General features: G+C 36.8%; 1 protein-coding gene across 7 annotated transcripts in view; it reads right to left on the bottom strand.

The window, feature by feature from the left end:
• Positions 1 to 21,313, bottom strand: part of METTL8 (methyltransferase 8, tRNA N3-cytidine) — an 86,371-nt gene that overhangs the window by 28,837 nt on the left and 36,221 nt on the right. For 6 of the 7 annotated variants that reach the window (XR_014300247.1, XR_014300248.1, XM_082689178.1 and 3 more), the window contains one exon: positions 17,788 to 17,942. The exons of the other annotated variant lie outside the window; for it this stretch is intronic. Coding sequence is in view for 4 of the 6 variants with exons in the window: in XM_082689178.1 (XP_082545304.1) it covers positions 17,788 to 17,942 (155 nt within the window). In the remaining 2 variants the exon portion in view is untranslated. The remainder of the gene's footprint in view (positions 1 to 17,787; positions 17,943 to 21,313) is intronic. 7 annotated transcript variants of the gene reach the window in all.

Below are 21,313 nucleotides of genomic sequence, written 5' to 3'. Positions count from 1 at the left end.
GCTAGGCATTGAGCTTCCATATTACACACATATGTATCTTACTTAATCCTTTCAAAAACCCTATGAGGGGGTTATAATCATGCTCATTTTCATAACAGGAAACAGAAATTTAGTAACTTACTCGAGGTCATATAGCTTTAAGTGACAGAACCAGAATTCAAACTCAGGTTTGTTTCACTTCAAAGTCTATCTTCTCGACCAGTAGTCTATTACTGTCTACTATGACAGTGGGGGATCCTGAGAGATTTAAGACTTTATCCCTGTCCATAATGGGTTTTATATGATCCTGATGCAGGCAGATTAACAATGTAATGATAATACACTAATATTATCAATGATAATATGTAAATGACAATACAATACAGCCTACTTGATTAGCATCTAATGTATGCAAACATAGCCAATTAATGTTAGCGTGGGGCAGACAGGAAGGCTTGAGAGGGAGGTAAGTTTGGACTCATCTTAGGGAGAAAGGAGGTGGGCAATTTGTATGTTTCATTAGGAAGCTGACAGCTGGGTAATGGTTAGATTTCAAAGGATCTTAAGTATGAACAGCTTAGTAATGTATGAGATAAAATGAAGTGGGAGGGACTCGTGGAAGGGAGACCAATGAGAAGCCTATTGCAGTGGTCTAGGAGTAATGAGTCCCAGGACTAAGATGGTGGCAACAGCAAACAAAAACACGGGGAGCCACTGTGACAAAAATTGTATCTGTGACCTGGAAGTTAACTAGCTGGAGGGAGAGAGAAAGAAGAATAGAATCAAGAACAAGTCTAAGGTCTTAAAATGGATTTCAAGGAAAGTGCGTGTGCGTGTGTGTGTGTGTGTGTGTGTGTGTGGTGGGTAACCAAGACAGAATAAGGAGTTGCTCTGGGTGGAATGATGATAAGCTTCATACTATTTTAAGTCATGTTTATGCAACCAGGATATAAAAGGGTGTATTCCAGTGGCCTGGCTATAAATACACCACCAAAAGGTGAGAAACTGCTTTCTTTTAAGAAGGATCAAAATTGGGGCGCCTGGGTGGCTCAGTGGGTTAAAGCCTCTGCCTTCGGCTCAGGTCATGATCTCAGGGTCCTAGAATCAAGCCCTTTATCGGGCTCTCTGCTCAGCAGGTAGCCTGCTTCCTCCTCTCTACCTGCCTCTCTGCCTACTTGTGATCTCTATCAAATAAATAAGTAAAATTAAAAAAAAAAAGTAAATAAACTCTTAAAAACACACACACACAGATTTTTGTTTTGACTTATTTTAAGATATGTGAGCAATAACATATGTAACTTGGACCTGGCAATTATATTTTATAATTTATATATATGAATACATAGGGTATTATTAAATGATAGTTATGGTATTAAAGGCAACAAGTAGTTTATTAAAAAAATAGGATTTCCAAGGCTGGGTACAAGTTTCTCATCTATAAATTTCTACAGCATATAAGAAAGAAAGCAGAACAATCCATTTCCCTGTAAAAAAAAAAAAAATCAAGCTTTGAGACAATAAGGGTATATATGGTTTTTAGCTTTAAGCATTTGTTTTAATGTTTAGTTTAACTTGCTTCTTCCTGAGTATTTAATAGATTTAGTTATTTCTTAAGTTGCTGTAACTTCCTTACACTGTTCTTTATATTACTTCATTTTCTTAACTGCTAAGTGAGGGGAATATTATATCCTAAGTCCCTGAAGAACAGATTTTCCACTGTATAGTTACAGAATCCCCACAGAAACCTATAAAACGTTCCTACTGTATTTATGGGGACTTCCTTCAGACCTGCTGCTTTATGGCATTTTTTTATATTAGAAGAGTCTGATTCACATACACAAAAGCCCAACAGACAGCAATAAGAATCATTTGGGCTTATAAGTAATAAATACAATTTCAATAGAATTTAAGCACAGAGACAAATAACCAACAGAAATAATCACGTATTTAACAACCATTGCCATTACCACCAAAGGAAAAAATGGTTCATACTGTTTGACCTATGAGTTGTGCTTCTAGGAAATTATTGTAATAAAGTAACTCAAAAGAACAGAGAATTTCTGTATAGAAAAGTACCTGTAAAATGATATTTGCTAGAATACCAAATATAATAGCAAAAATGTGGAAGCAATCTCAGTGATAGGGTAATGAAAAAATTACGGTAACTTAAAGGAATATTATGCAGATACTTAAAATGATAATAGGAAGTTTATGTGGCAACATGGAAAAATGTTTATGAGGTTAAAACAGCAGTTCCCAAAATTGTATATGTATTATAATCACAACTAAATAAAATTATAGAGACATTGGGTGAAATAAAAACAAGTACATTAGAATAGTGGAATTAAAATGTAATAGTCTTAAAATTTCCTTAATATTATAAAGCTGCTTCAATCAGAGGTAATTTTTTTTTGGTGGGTGGGGAGGGGGCAGGGGGAGAGGGAGAGAATCTTAAGCAGGCTTTACGCCCAGAGTGGAGCCCAATGCAGGGCTTGATTTCACAACCCTGAGATCATGACCTAAGCCAAATCAAGAGTCAGATGCTTCATCAACTGAGTCACCCAAGAACCCCTCAACTAGAGGTAACTTAAAAATATACATAGTTACAAAAAAACTATATGTTTAAGATATATAACAATGGTCAATAAATTTTTTTTTCAAAGATTTTATTTATTTATTTGACTGACAGAGATCACAAGCAGGCAGAGAGAGAGGAGAAAGCAGGCTTTCCGAGGAGCAGAGAGCCGGATATGGGGCTTGATCCCAGGACCCTGGGATCATGACCTGAGCTGAAGGCAGAGGCTTTAACCCACTGAGCCACCCAGGCACCCCAATAAAATTTTTATGTCATCCTTTTTTTTTTTTGTTTAAAGATTTTACTTATTTTCTGGGGCACTTGGGTGGCTCAGTGGGTTAAAGTCTCTGCCTTCGGCTCAGGTCATGATCCCAGAGTCCTGGGATCAAGCCCTGAATTGATCTCTGCTTAGCAGGGAACCTGCTTCCTCCTCTCTCTCTCTGCCTGCCTCTCTGCCTACTTGTGATCTCTGTCTGTTAAATAAATAAATAAATAAAACCTTTAAAATTTTTAAAAATTTATTTTAGAGAAAGCACGCAAGTGAGAGAGAGCATGAGAAGGGAGAAGGTCAGAGGGAGAAGCAGCCTCCCTGAAGAGCTGGGAGCCCAATGTGGGACTTGATCCCAGCACTCCAGGATCATGACCTGAGTCGAAGGCAGTGGCTTAACCAACTGAGCCACCCAGGCGCCTTTACGTCATCCTTCTTAACAGAAAATCCAGCAATACTTACAATAAAAAAGAAAATATGTTTTCTTAAAAAAAAAATTAAGCAGAAAATTCAAAATATACTTAATATTTTTTCTGAAAACGTGAATTTGAGAAAAAGAAATCTCAAAAATAAAAGATAGGATTTTTGAGTAAGAAATTTTTACAACATGGTTGATAGAATTTGTCTTGTCATTTTGCAGTAGTTGTCAGTCTTATGACCTCAGCTCGTGAATGTGCATATATATTTCCTATTCCTTGTATATGTAAAGTATAACTCAATGATGATTCCTTGCTTTCACAGTTGATTGCAGTAACAGTCTAAATAATTATTGTGCATCTGGTTTAGTTTGGAAAACACACACACATACACACACACACACACCCCAATTGTTTAGCTTGGGTATTACCATTTTTGAGGATCATACCTACCAAAAATTCTGCCAAAATGTACCACTTACTATTGTAATTTTTAATAATCATATATAGACTAAAGTGCCCAGTGCAAGCTATGTGGATAGAATGTTTTTCTGTCTGTCATCTACTGTGTATATATGAATATCACTATAAAACAAAATTTAAAGACAAACTTAACAAATTTCAGATCACTCGTGAATTAAAAATAAAATATTCTTGGGGATGACTGGGTGGCTCATTTGGTTGGCTGGTTTCGGCTCAGGTTGTAATCTCAGGGTAATGAGATTGAGCCCTGAATCAGGCTTTTTGCACAGCATGGAATGTGCTTGGGACTCTCTCTCCCTCTCCTTTTGCCCCTCATTCATGTTCTCTCTCTCTTCTTCTCTAAAAAATAAATCTTTGGGCACCTGGGTGGCTCAGTCAATTAAGCATCTGCCTTCGGCTAAGGTCATGATCCCAGAGTCCTGAGATCAAGCCTGGCATGGGGTTCCCTGCTTAGCAGGAAGCCTGCTTCTCACTCTCTTTCTGCCTGCTATTCCCCTGCTTGTGCTCTCTCTCACCATCAAATACATAAATAAAATCCTTTTAAAAAATTTTTAAAAAATCTTAAAAAAATACAATTTATGTAAAAGAAAGAAGAGGAGGTTATTAGTTTCAGCTTAAAATTATTTCAATAATCCTTAATTCCATAGCAAAACCATATTTATTACATAGTTACAATTACAATAATAATGGAAAAATTTAAAGACAAAAAGTTTAACCTTTCATTTAATATCCTAACAGATTAACAGTCCTTAATTTTTCAAGTTCCTTTCCTGTATGTGTATACACACATATACACCAACATTTTTCTATATAGCTATAAAATCTTCTTAATTATGACTTAGAACTGCTGAACAGGACTTATAATTTTGGCCATGACAGAGTATGGGTTTACCATCCTACCAAAACCAATGATAAAACAAAACAATATGTGAAGGAATTGTTTTTAGATGCTGGATTACACTTCAGACAGTGCAGGACTGTGATCCTTTAAAGGAGAAACACAAAAGGTCAGTCACCACATTCATCCTGGTTTTCTGTCAGGATCATGTTCTAGACTGCAGGGCAGAGGTAGAGCCCAAGCAAAGAGTGGATGTCTTACTGAGTGGCACTTTTGTGACTTGAGAAGACAGAGATCAGGGTTCAGAGTTCCTGAGGTGTGAAACTTTATGCATTAGAATACTGAAAAAAAGGGGACTGGACAGAGGGGCAGGCTCCTAAAGTCTGCAGGAGCGTTCTCCTAATGCTTAACTAGCACTGGCTATTCACCAACAAGACAGAACCTACAGGTCCTGATGGACAGAGAGGATTCTGGGAGTGAAGGTAGCAAAAAGAGAACTGACTGGACATAGGCAGTGCAGTACTTGGAGATAATGGAATTCTGGCTAAGCCAGAGTGGAGAAGCCTCTCTGAACACCTCCATTATTCAATTAAGACCCCAGATATGCCATACTATAGGAATAGAGGAAATAGGAAAGAGGAAATAGAAAATAAGAAAGAGCAACTGCAGACAAACTATAGCTATTCAGACTTGGGGATCTGGTATATCTCAAAAGTAAGTAAAATGAGGGGTGCCTGGTAGCTCAGTGGGTTAGGTGTCCAACTCTTGATTTTGGCTCAGTTAATATCTCAGAGTCGTGGGATTAAGCCCTGCATCGGGTTCTGCACTGGGTACGGAGCCTGCTTAAGATTCTTTGTCTCCCTCTCACTCTGCCCCTCTTGTCCTCTCTCTCTCAAAAACGAAAAAAAAAAAAGTAAATGAAATGAGCCTACACTTTAAGGAAAATAAATGACAATTTTTGCTGCCAAAGTTAATTTTGTGTTTTAAAGCAAAAATTAGAATTTTGAAAAGTTATGCCCACCACCATGAATTGATAGCTTCCCAATACTTAACAGATTTTCCTGATGAAAAAAGTGGTAATATTACAAAAATGATTTTTAAATACTGTAAATAAAATGTGTCAACATTCAAAAGACTTACATAAAAGAGGGAATCAAACTTTTCCAAATTACCCAAGCAAAATGAACATTTTTAAATGATGCAGAGGTAAAATATCCAAAGTACAAGATACATAAATGAAATATAATTGATATGATTTCATATTCCATATTACAGCTAAGAAACTACTGTTGCTGAGATGTAGTATAATATCAGGAAATATACCTACAATTATCTTAAAATGCTATTAAAAAACTCCTTTACTAAGGGCACCTGGGTGGCTCAGTGGGTTAAGCCTCTGCCTTTTTCCGCCTCCTCCACCTACTTGTGATCTCTCTCTGTCAAATAAATAAATAAAATCTTAAAACAAACAACAATAACAAAAAAACTCCTTTACTAGAGCAGATCTGTGTGTGGCCAAATTTTCTTCACATAATTCAATCTAAACAACATATCACAACAGATGGAAGGAAGAAACAGATATTTGAATCTAACTTTTTCCATTAAGCCAGAGATTAAAGATGGGGCACCTGGGTGGCTCAGTTAGGTGGCTGCCTTTGGCTCAGGTCCATTATTGCAGGGTCCTGGGATCCAAGCCCCACATCAGAGCCTGAGAAGCAGAGAGCCTACTTCTCCCTCTCCGTCTGCCCCTTCCCCACACTGTGCTCTCTTGCTCGCTCTCTCTCCCTCTCAAATAAATAAAATCTTAAAAAAAAAAAAAAAGTCAGACATTAAAGAGACTTGCAATTATTTCAAACAATGGCACTATGGGGCACCTGGGCAGGTTATTAAGGAACTGCCTTCAGCTCGGATCATGATCCCAGAGTCCAGGGACTGACTGTTGTTCCCCCTGCTTGTGCTCTTTCTTCCTCTCTTTTGAAATAAAGAAATAAAATCTTAAAAAAAAAACAAACGAAAAACAATGCCATTCTTTTTGGGAAACAGATATTTTCATTAAAATATGTAATTTATATGAGATGTAATGGATAACTGTTGGTTTAGAATGAATTAAATATTTTTAACGTCTCAGTTTTAATTTCTAATATGGGAAAAATCAATAAATACAATTTAGATAAAAGTTTTTTCAGATCCTCAAAGATTTGAGTGAAAGGGTTCTGAGACCACAATTTTGAAAATATTTTTCTAGAATAACATGTAAAAATAATGTAAAGATATATATCTAAAAAGCTAGTAGAGAAAATAACAGAACAAATGAGACAAATAAAAAATATAAAGATAACCTGGTTATATTAATTTACAATGCTAATCAGTACTGAGTGTTATTTGAAATTTCTTTCTTTTTTTATCTTTCTATTTAGAGAGAAGGAGAAAGGGAACAGGGGAGCGGTAGAGGGAGGGGGAGAGAGAATATTAGTTGGATGTTTAACTGACTGAGTCACCCAGGCCCTCCCTCTCTTTTTCTTTTTTTATATTATTTTGATAGATATAAAAAGGTACCTTATTGTTTAATTTGTACTCGTTTTACTGTTGTCTATTTCTGCATATGTTTAATGTACTTCCTTCTGGATCAACTTTCTATGTCCACTGTCCATTTATCCACATAGCAAAAGACTTAAATGCTTTTCTAACAATGTAACAAATATTCTATATGTTAACTCTGATATATGGTCATGAAAAATCATTTTGTGTCTCTCAATTTTTGTATTAGTAAAACAATAATTCTCAAAATGGTATATAATTAAGTGCTTTGAAATTATAATTATCCTATTTCTTCAAATCTAAGATGCCATTATTTTCTGTACCAGTAAGAAAGGAAAAAACACTCCAATTACAATTTTAAGATGTATCACGATTTCAGATATGTTAATTGTGAAACAAATGTGAATCTCAGATGAATGAAATACAGTTATTATAGGTATATCAGCTAATAATTTAATTTCAATTAAATCTTTCCTACTATCGACACTATCTTATACTAATGACTCCTGGCTATCCACTTCCCTTTTCAGCCATAATAAATATTTCCATTGATTATTTTTGTTAGTATATCAGTTTCTTACTTAAGACTGAATGACTTATAAAGGACACACAGAAAGAAACAATGGCTTCCCATCTCTGTATATAATGGAATAGAGATCATAGCTGCTGGAAGAAACCAATACCATTTCTCTCATTAAACATTTATTGAGAACCTGTATCTTTCAGGCACTGAGCTGTGAATTGGGAGACATTAAGATGAAGACGATTTGGTAGAACTCAAAACTGTTAAAGAGACGAAGAGCTGTAATCAGTTATTAAAGAATAAAGAATTTATCAGGTAGACAGTGAGTTGAGAAAAGGTACATGGAGGGCCTTCTTTAAAAAAAAATTCAAACCTACTAATGCATATAAAATATAAAGTTTAATCCCTACTTTCTCTCATGCTCTTGCCCATTCCTAAGATTAACACTTATCAAGATGATGTGGACATTTCCAAACTTTCTCCACGCATATAAAAACAAAGATTTGTATATACATGTAGCACATGTACAAGAATTCCTTAAAAATAAGACATACTAAAGATAGCTTGCTGCAACTTGCTCTTTTGATTTAATAACATGTCATGGCCATCTCTTAATATCAATATACATGGATCTCTCTTATTTTTATTAACTGTGCATTATTTTCAAATGTATGCATGTAACCATATTTTTCATGGTTTTATTGAGGTATAAATGACATACAGTAAACTGGACATATTTAAAGTACACAATTTGGTAAGTTCTGACATATGTAGACACTCATGAAACCATCATCACAATCAAGATAATGAATACATCCATCACCCTCAAAACTTTCTGTGTACACATTTATAATTCCTCCTTTCTAGTCCCCCTTTCTTTTTCTTTTTTTTTTTTTAATTTTATTTATTTATAAATAAATGATGGAGAGAGAGAGTACAAGCAGGCAGAGGAGCAGGCAGAGGGAGAGGAAGAAGCAGGGAGGGAGTCCTATGTGGGGCTCAATCCCAGGACCCTGGGATCATGACCTGAGCCAAAGGCAGACGCTTAAAGACTGAGCCACCCAGGCACCCTGCAGTCTCCCCTTTCTTATCACTACCCCCCAACTCCACTGACAACCACTGATCTGCTTCCTGTCTCTATTTTTAGTTTGCATTATCTAATATAGTACTAAAAGTATAACATATACTCTTTATTTTTAATTTCTTTCACTCAGCATATTTTTAAATCCATCCATATTGTTGTATTTATCAATAGCTCACTTCTTTGTATTACCGAATAGTATTCCCTAATATAGATAGTCCATTTACTTGTTCATGGGCATTTGGGTTGTTTCCAAATTTGGCTATTAAAAATAAAGTTGCTATAAATAATCATGTATAAATATTTGTATGGACATATGCTTTCTTTTCTCTTGGGTAAATATCCAGGAATGGAATGGCTGAATCATATTACATGCTTATGTTTAATTTTTTTAATAAACTGTCAAGCTGTTTTCCAACACGGTTATACCATTTTACATTCCCATCGGTAGTGTATGAAAGTTCCAGTTCTTCTACATCCTCTCCAACAGTCAGTACAGTATTTTGCATTTTAGCTATTCTAAATAAGTTTGTAGTAGTATTTCATTGTGACTTTAATTTGCACTTCCATCATGACTAATGATGTTGATCATCCCTTCATGTACTTATTACCTGTGTATCTTCTTTGGTGACGTCTGTTCAAATACTTTGCCCATTTTTACTGGGCCGTTGGTTTACTGAATTTTGAGAGCTTTTTAGATATTCTCAAGAGTTTTATATTAACAATAAAAATTAGCAAATTATTGACACATGCAACAACATGGATAAATCTCAAAATAATCACACTTAGTGAAAGAGGCCAGAGGGAAAAAAGAGAATACAAATTGTGATTCCCTCTACACAAAATATTGGAAAATGCAAACTAATCTATAATACATGCTATGTTCTTTCTCCCTCCTTCCTTCTTCCCTTTTGTTTTTCTGCGGATAAATTTTCTTGACACTCAACCTTTCTCAGAGACCTGTTTATCTTTCAGTGTAAACTCTAATTTGAAGGCTCAGTATTATGTATTTTCTTCACTTTCCTATATTCTTTTTTTTTTTTTTGAAAGATTTTATTTATTTGAGAGAGAGAGCACAAGAGATGGGAGAAGCAGAGGAACAAACAGACTTCTCATTGAGTGGGAGCCCCGCGCAGGCCCATCCCAGGGCTCTGAGATCTTGACCTGACCCAACGTCAGACACGTAACTGACAGAGTTATCCAGGCGCCCCTCCGCTCTCCTATAATCTGAGGGTGGAAGAGAAGGGAAGATTCCACAGGGTAGTGGACAACCTTTATAAAGGTCTGAATCTGCTCTTTTCCTCTTCCCACTTCCCTTCTTTCCTTCCTTTCTCTCTCTCCCTTTTTTTAAAAGATTCATTTAAGTTGGGGATGCCTGGGTGGCTCAGAGGGTTAAGCCTCTGCCTTCAGCTCTGGTCATGGTCTCAGGGTCCTGGGATTGAGCCTCACATGGGGAGTCTCTGCTCAGCAGGGAGCCTGCCTCCCCCCTCCCCCCGTCTGCCTCCCTGCCTACTTGTGATCTTTCTCTCTGTGTCAAATAAATAAAATCTTAAAAAAAAAAAAAAAGATTCATTAAGTCCTATGTTTGGTTTCACTTATCTAGTTAAGACGTGTCCTATTCCTATTCCTTAGGCTTGAGATAGTTCTCTCAATTCAGCAAGGAACCTTAGAAAATGGGGAACCGCAGGACTTTTCTTGCTCTGCTGAGACCTTAAATTCTGCTGCCACAGACAAGGCATTTATTTTCAAGAGTTCATGGCTTCCAACAGGTTCTTTCTCAACCTTTGCCTAGGCTGCTAATGAGTATTAGTAATGATAGGATGGCTGACCCCCTTTTCCTGGTACTGCTTCTGAGAGATGAAGATGAGGTTAGGGGAGCCACTCTGAGCCACACATGAATCTACAATTTCTTGCCTTGATTGTAATTTTCCATGTTTATGGACTTTTGTGGTTGCTGTTGGTAGAGTTCTTGTTTTTACTACTTCTCATTACTTTTCTTGGAGAAGGAACACTTTGTCTTTCAGATTCACCCCATCTTCCATATCTGGAGGATTCAGGTTTCTTAGTGAAATGAGCTGGAGTTCCTTTGGAGCAGTAATCATTTCCTCTCTTAAGTCCTCCATAGAATTTAACCTAGTGATGGGTATATGTCAATATACAAAACATGCTGGAGATAAAAGATACCACTTCATGTTCAATTACGGTTAATTCTAAGTATCCTGAACAACAGAGCCTGATTAGTTTTCCTAAAATACTTATTTTGTCACATCACTCATCCACTTTCCAAATAAGGAACCTCTCTTTCAATTGGGCTGGTCCATGTGCTTGCTTTGGAATATACCTCGTGTATTCTCAAATGCTCATGCTGCCACTTGTCTAGAAAAGTCTTCACTATTCAAATACTCCTCATCCTTCAGAGTCCAAGTTAAATCCCACACTTTATGAAGTTTTACTGACTTTTCTTACAACCTCATCTCAGAAATCTTTTCCTGTTCTAAAGCTCATTCCTATGTTCTTCACCTCCTTCACTGTGTGACCTTGCATACTCTATACTGTTTATTTATTCATTGGTATATATTTTAATTCTCCATCTAATAATAACAAGAACACTTATTTCAGTGAACACTTACTATGACTAAGAGTCCTAAACATTTATTGCCTTTAATACTCATAATACCCACGAAGGAACTTGCTCAAGTTCACATAGCTGGAAAGGGACAGAGTCAGGATCTACATTCACATTATTTGGATTCTGAAACCCGTATTTAGCCATTATATTAAGTCTTGATCTAGCTGTACACTTCTAGTAAACATTCATTCACTCATTCAAATATACTTATTGGGTGGGTAATATATGGGAAATGTAGTTATGAAACAGATATAAACTAAGAAGACTCCGAAGGATCATACAATCCAATAATGACAATAAAACAGATATATAATAAGTAACTTAAGTAAGTACATGTTGGAAAATGATAATATATAATTAATTCTTATGTGTTGCTTATTTACTATGTGCATACTTTTATATTATATATATTAATTTAATAATTACAGTAACCCTTTGAGGTAGATAATACTATTATTATCCCATTTTAGAGGTGTAGAAACCAGGACACCTGGGTGGCTCAGTTGGTTGAACATCTGCCATCGGCTCAGGTCATGATCCCAGCCTCCTAGGATCAAGTCCTGCATCAGGTTCCTTGCTCAGCAAGGAGTCTGCTTCTCTCTCTGCCTGCCCCTCCTCCAGTTTTGTGCTCTCTCTGATAAAGAAAATAAATTTTTCAAAAAATAAATAAATAAAAATAAAGATGTAGAAACCAAGGGACAGATTAATTTCCCAACTAGTCAGACAACCAGTCAGTCTGTGCTCTCAACATCTAGACTACTACTCATGACAAATGCTATAACAGAGACAGATAAAGAAATTACTTATTAACTGTATTCAAGAACTATGTATGAAACAAGGTAAGAGGAATCAGATAATACATGTATAAGGAAAATTCAGACCATATAATATGAAAGATATCTTGATAACTAAACTCTATTGGAATTCTGCAAACTATTATTTAAATGGGTTATATAATAGGAGGTTATGTTGCAGCATACAAGTCCTATCTTGGATCCATACAGAATGGTTTAGCTCAGTATTTTTTAAACTAAAGGTCATGATCCTTTTAGTAAGTCATGAAGTCAATTTCATTAATCTAACCAATTCTTAAAATGAGAACGAAACAGAAATGGAGTAGAAAAGAATAAATGGAAACTATTAGTGAATGTCTCACATGGTAAAATCATAAAAGAAGCTTTTGTTCCTGTTTCATATATGTACATATGTTATGTGTACATGTACTGGTCCATTATATAAACTGTACTTCTTACTGTGGATCATGCTAAAATGCTTGAAAGCCACTGGCCTAGCTGATTTGGTCATACAATTATATGTGTTTATTACTTCCTTATAAATTTCAGAGATCTTCTGAAAAATTACTAAACACTTAAACCAAGAACAGTGTGAAATAAGGAATGATTTTTCCAAGTAACTGGAATTTGCTCGATATAGTTAGAGCCCTGCCCACCCTGCTCCCCTCCAAATTAAAAACTTTGCTAAGTATAATCAAAAGACTTAAAGCAGAATGTAGAATGTTTCGGTCACTGGGGAAAACAGCTTGGCAATCCCTCAAAAAATTAACACAGATTTATCATATTACTCTGAAATTCCACTCCCAGGTATATACCTCAAAGAACTGAAAACGAGGACTCAAACAAGTACATGAACATGCATGTTCACAGGAGCTCTATTCACAAGAGCCAAAAGGTGGAAATAGCCCAAATGTTCATCAGTGGATGAATGGATAAACCAGTTGTGGTATATACATACAATGGGATATTATTCAGTCATAAAAAGAAATGAAGTAGTGACACATGCTACTTGGATGAATCTCCAAGACATTATGCTAAGTGAAGAAGCCACACACAAAAGATCACATATTGTATGATCCCTTTTATATGAAATATCCAGAAGAGGTGAATCCATGGAGCTAGAACACAGACTGGTGATTGCCAGGGGCTGGGGAAAGGGAGTATGAAGATAAACCACTTTTTTTTTTTTTTAAAAGATTTTATTTATTTATTTGACAGAGAGAAATCACAAGTAGATGGAGAGGCAGGCAGAGAGAGAGGAAGGGAAGCAGGCTCCCTGCTGAGCAGAGAGCCCGATGCGGGACTCGATCCCAGGACCCTGAGATCATGACCTGAGCCAAAGGCAGCGGCTTAACCCACTGAGCCACCCAGGCGCCCCGAAGATAAACCACTTAATGGGTAAAGGACTTTACGTTGACGGAAATGTTTTGGAACAAGACAGAGGTGCTAGTTGGATAAAATCATGAATGTAATTAATGCCACTGAACTGTTGACTTTAAAAGTTACTTTTATGCTATGTGAAATTCACTTTGCTAAATTATCAAAAAATAAGACTATAGGGAGATGTAAATACTAGTAACACAAATATACAGAATCTGGAGGGCAACTCTTTCTCAAGATATTAGAAACTGAATAAAAAATGGGTATCTTAATTTTTTCCTCAAAAACATTTTTTATTAAAAAGAGGGTCATATATAAATAATACTAACTAAACTAGAGACTAAACAGAAAAATAAGTTGTAGACAATTCTACATCTCTGAGAGAAAACTGACAGGTACAGTAGTTTTCTAGAAACACCTTTTTAAAATCAAAATTCAACAAGAGAGGAAACATTACTCTTAAATACAAGGGAGAAAATAAGGGTCAGAACTTTTGGATAGAACTCTGGACTTGAAGGAAGGGGAACCTTCCTTCAACCAGTATTCTGGTTTCCAGATTAACATACAAATCTTCACTTTAAAGAAAAACAAACAAAACCCCCGAGGCCTCTAAAAAACAAAAACTAAAACAACAAAACAATAGGTACCTAAGGAGATGACAGGAGGCAGATACTCTCCTCTTCATTTGGAGGAAATTATTTTATTATTATGGTATGAATCTGCTTCTGGAGAGGGTCCACTACAAGTATCCTGGCACAGGCTGTATACCCTTTAAGGGGGTATGCTGTGGAGGAGGATAGCTACTGAGACTAGATCAAGGTTTTTCAAACTTTGATCAACAGAACCCCAAAATCCTTGAAGCTGCTACACTGAGGAGGTGAGGGGAGATATGGGAGGTGGAGCTGTTGATGCCCCAGGCCTCTCTGCGTGCTTCATTAAGATCCCAATCCACAATATTGGGATTCCATGTTAGGACTTCACTTGAAAAAAAATTCTACTGCTAAAGAAAAGTTTGAAAACCACCGGACTGAATCAAAGAGTCCTAAACCTGGTTGCTCAACAGAATTACTAGAAGAGCTTTTTCAAATTACGAATTCCTAGGCCATACCTCTAGCCCAAGGGACTCTTGTGCAGCATCCCAAAGCTACCCCACAGTGCTTGAGGGGCATTGACCCAGAGGACCCTTGCTTCCCTGAGAGCCTATGACAAAACAGAACTTAAATGGGTAGGCAGGAACCTTAAACAAAAGAGTCGGTGGTAGCAGATAGAAAAAGAGAACACAGACAGCTAACTCACTAGACTCTAATGAAGAATAAAAAACTGGTAGACGAATAGCTTGTCTAGGACCAGAAGTTCCTGTGGAGGTTTAATTGCCTAGCAATGATCTCACAACCTACTGTTACTGTCCATATTGGTGATGGCAGGCAAAGTAGTTTAATTCAGGAACTGTCCAAGAAAGTACAATGTCAGCCACAGATGTAATTTAAGATTTTCTAGTATCCATCTTTAAAAATGCTAGAAGAAATGAAATTTTAATAACATATTTTAATTCAATATTTCCAAAATAATATCAACACAAAAGTCAGTATAAAAAATGTTAATGACTTTAAAAAAATGTTAATGATATGTTTTACCTTTTCTTTTTGTACTGTTTTTTCCCCTTTAGCTAAGACAGAAGAGATGATTTATTGTACATGTATTATATTCAGCCACAAATGAAAACAGAATTAGTCTTGAAAGTCACAGGTCCAGGGCAAAAGACCGAAAGTATGTTTTGGTATAAGCAAGGTAGGTCTCTCAAAGGTGGTCCTTGAGATCAGATGGTGATGGATGTTCTAGAAAGTATATATGCAGTTCAACAATTTGTACCAGTGTCCCTGGCTTTGGCTTTCCTTTATTTCTGCTCCTGTGGCTTCCATGGGTGCACAAGCTAGTGGTTTACTTGAACCTCTGCCTCTCCTTTCTTCTTTTACAGTTCAGCCTGCACATTTGCTTCTTCTTCCACTTGGCTCTCATGATACAGAGGTTTCCAAGAAGATGGTGCTAAGTCTTCAAGATGTTACACCATATCTCAATTCAGACTACTCAGGTTTCAGGTGCTCAATAACCACCTCTGGCTAGTGGCAACATATTGTATAATGTGGGACTAATTAATAAGTTTCTATTAGTCACAGAGGATCAAAACTTTATAGCCAAATATTTTGTTTTCCTTTATTCTACAAAAGCACCAAGCTCTACTTATTCTTCCTTCAAAATCTCTCTCATTGGCACTTTCCTGCTTCTAGTTCCACCTGTTAATCTGTCTAGTTAGCATAATGTTAACCAAATACATACACAGTACTTAATAGCCCATGTATAATGTCATGTCTCTTCAGGGGCTTCTGTAATGTCTTCCACTTCAGCTGTGAATTCAAGAATTCATGCAATCTTGCCCCCCCACCAACCCCCATACCTGGCCTATATCATTTCAATACTTTATCATTTATAAATCTCCTAGGACAGTCTTTATTTTAGGCGATATCCTGTTCACGGTCTTCTGCATATGCCTCATACTTCTTTATCTCTATGTTTTATGAATTTCTACCCACCAAGAATGCCCTTATTCCAGCCTTAACTATCCAAGTCATTACTTCACAAATATTTATGTGTCAGGCTCTGTATTATGTATTGGAGACAGAATAAATTATCCTGATCTCAATTTCTCCACTTAAAGAAGTCTTTCTTTACATATCAATTATATGTCAATAAAATGGAAACTGAAAAAAGAAACAAAAATCTTCCTATGTCAAAACAGAAGTGTTTTTGCACAGCTGAGTTGTTCTTATAAGACAAACACTGTATATGCCTTACAAGAACACATTGGTCCCTTACAATTTGCTGCCATGTATTGCTAATTATCAACTTTTCCTGTAATTGTCTACCTTTCCAAATAGAGGACAGATTTCCTGAAAGCACAGAATAGGGTCAAACTGATGAAGTCCCAGAACCTAAGTCAGGTTCGGTGGGGTGAGGAGGTTCGAAGCCGACGACTAAAGAAAGAATTCTTAAGACGTCGTTGGTGCAAAAGGTGATTTATTAAAGCACGGGGACAGGACCCGTGGGCAGGCAGAGATGCGGCTGCCGCGGGTTGTGAGGGGTGGTTGGTTATATACGCAGGAGTTGGGTAGGTGAGGACAAAGGGGTGTTCAGAAGGGCTATTGGGGCAAAGAATACTATCAGGATATTGAAGGCTTAGTTGCTATCAAGTAAAGACAATTGGGAGTCTGGTGGAATGTCACATTCCTGCTATCAAGCATCCTTGTTAATGAGATTTAGGTTTAGAAGAAATTTAATTTTATTTACTTTTCCTTCTACCTCCACCTCCTTCGGTTTTTATGGAGGGGAGGGTGACATTAGGCTTGAGGAACTGAGTTCTGTGTCTTTGGAAATTGGGCTATTGATAAGGTAACTTCTTTGTTGTAATCTCAAGGACATTTGCAGACCAAGGGAGACTCCTGTCTTGCAGGATTGTGATCTCAGCAAGTTAACTATTTATCATTTTATGGCAGTCAGGGGTGCCTGAGGAATGCTACACCTATGGAGGGGAGCGGGTGAAGGGGGGGGTGCAAGGCGCCAGCTCTTGCTTTGTCCTCAGCCAGCCTCCTGCTCCCTCATCAAAACCAGTGTGTTTCCCTTGGTCTCAGTAAGGGCAGGTGTGCAGGTACAGAATACACATTTGCTGATGGACAAGTACTTGTAAAAGGTGGAAGGGCCTGCAGGGCAGGAGGAGGGCTCTACCTAGAAAAGAGCCTCACTTCCCACAATATACCGGCAAATCAGGACCAGTGGTGGTGAGCAGGGAGGGTCTGCAAGAACCCCAAAGCTGTGGAAAGCACTTGGGAAGTGTCATTTTATCAATTCTATTTGCAAAGAAATTCAGAATTGGCAACAATTAAGTTAGGATCAGTTACCCTGCCTTTCAGACCCTCAACCACACTGATCAACTTTAAAAATCTTTTCTTGGCTTTAAGTGAAAATACACCACTGCTGGGGAGCCCAGGTGGCTCAACAGGTTAAGTATCTTTGTTTGGCTCAGGTCTCGATCCCAGAAACCTGGGATCGAGCACCACATCAAGCTTCCTACTTAGCAAAGAGTCTGCTTCTCCTCCCTCTGCCCCTTCCCACACTCGGGCTTTCTATCTCACTCTCTCTCAGTAAAATCAATAAATAAAATCTTAAAAAAAGAAAATATACCAATGTTTCATCTATCTATCTATAACATCAGATGTCAAAAGGTAACTCACCACATGTTGTGTTCAAAAACTTTGGCTGGGTCAGTTAAAATCCTTGATCCCAGAGGGACCATTGGGTGATTACCACTTTGGTATCTATGTGGCACCTTTTTTATCCTCAGACGGGAAACAGAATTTCTCCAAATCACATTCATCGTAATCAGTACCTGGGAAGTTACAAATGATTAATTAGTCAGTATGTATTATACAGGGTATTATTTATCTAATAGACAAAAATTGGTCCAAAAGGTTTACAACCCGAGAAAAGACACGAAAACTAAATATTTTTAAATGAAAAGTGGGCACGATAGCTTCTGTCCTAAAGTATTTTCAGGCCAAGAGAAGCAAAAAGAATATTTAGAGTGTGTACCATTGGCTGACATTCTTCAAAAGTCACAGCCTTGGCCAGCTTTGCTTTGTTTGGTATTTGTTCATTTAATTTTTAGCACACAGCCAAAGCATGTCAGCCTAGAATCTGAATTTTGTGTATTAAAAGTTTAATTTAAGTGATTTTATTATTTTGGCTTGGGGATCCTAAGGGAACATATTTCTTGGGAATATTTTATGACCACTAGACCAAAAACCCAAGTACAGTAGTAGCAGAATAAGAAAACAAACCTACAAAATCTCCTCTGAGCTGAGCTGAATAGTATGAAATTTAGTCAAATAATAAGTAAATACTGAAAATATGATCCCAGCAATTTTTTAAAAAGATTTTATTTATTTATTTGACAGAGAGAGATATTGAGAGAGGGAACACAAACCAGGGGAGAGCAAGAGGGAGAAGCAGGCTTCCTGCTGAGCAGGGAGCCCAATGCAGGGCTCCATCCCAGGACCCAGGGATCATGACCTGAGCCAAAGGCAGACACTTAATGACTGAGCCACCCAGGTACCCCTACTCCCAGTGATTCTTAATTCTAACAACCCTGTATACATAAATTTGTAAGAATAGTTAGTAATACATTTGTAAAAACAGATTTCCCTGTACAAAAAAACATACAATCCTAGCTTAAGAGGAGAATCATCAGTTGGTTAGTCAAGTCCATCCCCATTTTTGGAAGAACTTGAACATTTAAAGAGAATGTTGCCTTAATTATATACTGACAAATATGTTGGCTTACAATCTTTATGGAAAAGTATCAAAAAGAAGCTCTGAAGAGCTTACCTTTTTTTTTTTTTTTTTTTTTTAAATAAAAATCCATTGTAAGAGTGCTCAGCGTTTCATCCCCATTCAATTGTTCATCACAACATTGAGCCTAATGCTGTAAGCTTCCTGGTAAAAACAGATGCTAAAAGGTGTGTATATCTTATACACACTAGAGACTATCTAAGGGACTATTTTGTGTAAAAATGACATGTATTGTACATCCTTTACCAACTTACTGAAAGGCAATGGGTTTTAAGATGGTGATTTCCAAAATGAACTGCAGAATGTCAAAAACTTCTCATTGTGTTTTCAAACACAAAATTCAAGATTTTCCTTTTGGAGGAAAAAAAGGGCTTAGTTATACACCAAAAAGAGTGTAATGGTTCCATTCAAATGTAACTAGCAGTGATGAGAAACAAAACACTCAATAGCTAGTGCAGATCTCCTGTTTGTTTTGTTTTTCTTTCTCTGCTAAATGCAAGCTCTTTGGTGGAGGCAAATGAGATGAAATGCTCTGCCAACCATTACATTTCCTCTGATGTGCCTTTGTTCTTATCTCCTGCCTGTGCTCCACGTGTAAGACTACAACAAAAACCTACCTGCACAATTATTTTTAGAGCTCTTTCTGCACTGAATATTATTCATAAAATCTGTATGCTTAAGAGTAGAAACTGATTATACCTAGAAAGAGAGACAATTGATGCTCAAAAGTGTAAAATGAGGTAAACGTTTTCCACCCAGAAAAGCCAAATCAAAATGAAATTTTAATCTTCAAATAATCATGTGATACTTATCTATATTTATCTATATAGAGAAGAGAAAGGGGAAAAGAAGATATGAGTTTCTCTCACTAGAAATGATCAAGAATCTTGATAGGCTGCTGTTTTTCTAATTAACTACAAAAACACCTTACCTCATTTATTTATTATCTGTAACAGTCACACACAGCCTTGCATTGCTCTTTGTCTTTTTTATTATATAAAAATGATACATTTATATAATAAACACAATACAGAAAAATACATAATAAAATTATATGTTTTCTCAACTAAATTGCAAGCCTCTAAAGTTGCTTGTGAATTAACTGTTTGATTGATAATATAAAACTGATACCTGTCTGACATAAATTTAGTTTTTGTTTTTCTTTAAAGATTTTATTTATTTATTTGACAAGAGATTACAAGTAGGCAGAGAGGCAGGCAGTGTGGTGACCGTAAGCAGGCTCCCCGCTGAGCAGAGAGCCCAATGTGGGGCTCAATCCCAGGACCCTGAGATCATGACCTGAGCCAAAGGCAGGGACTTAACCCACGGAGCCAGCCGGGCGCTCCACTGTCTGGCATAAATTTAATTAGAAGGAAACTATATGAAAATATTCATATTTTCAGGGTGGCTCCTAAGATCCTTACAGTGTGGAAGAAGGCAGTGACAGGAAAGTATGACAGTATATAGGCAGCAACAATTGTTACACCAGTAACAATGATTCAAAAAGTGTGTGAGAAGAAACAAAACACTCAATAGCTGGTGCAGATCTCCTGTTTCTTGTTTGTTTTTCCTTCTCTGCTAAATGAAGGCTCTTTGGTGGAGGCAAAGGCAATGTTACGACTATCATGTTAGCTGAATGCCTACTAGTTCCTGGTTCCATTTTGTGATGGGAAAAGAAAAGATGGGCAGGGTCAACCCCAAACACAATTCTGGTAGAGAAAGTTGATTTCTGCCACCAGATTGTTCCACTCTCTTTATCCTTTACCCTCTCTGAACTCTTTTGGCATACCCTAACTTGAATTGCAGTTTAACTAAGATATTATTATCTCCATAATGAAACTGTATGAAGAAGCAGTATTTTTATTTGAAATAAAACAAATAAGTGTAGCTAAAAATATTCCAATCACCCAAAAGAAGGCAGGAAAGGAAGCACAGAGGAACTAAAACCAAAAAGAACAGTAAGAAAACAAATACTAGGATGAGATATTTAAGCCCAACTATATTAATAATTACATTAAATGTGAATGGAGTCCAATTAAAAGACATAGATTATCAATTTGTATGAAAAATCAAGACCCAACCATAAACTGTCTATAAGAGAAGCACTTTAAATACGAAAATACAAATATATTAAAATAAAGACAGATACTATATGAACGCTGCATGAGAAAACCAATGGAGCTATATTAATACTGTTAAAAACAAAACCACAGGCCCCAAATGGCATCACTTAGTTAAGACCCCAAGTCAGTAAAACAAGAATTAATACCTAACATAACTGCAGTTTTAATCCCTCAGAAATGTAACCTTTTACCAGTCAACATGAGAATTTCCTGGTGCACTAGAGACTTAATTGGAAGACCCCTTCAGTTCCCTTAGGAGGGCAATGTTGCCTAAAAAAATGGATTC

The sequence above is a fragment of the Mustela nivalis genome (assembly GCF_964662115.1).
Source record: "Mustela nivalis genome assembly, chromosome: 11".
Lineage (NCBI taxonomy): Eukaryota > Metazoa > Chordata > Mammalia > Carnivora > Mustelidae > Mustela > Mustela nivalis.
This window is presented reverse-complemented; position numbering and strand designations above follow the sequence as displayed.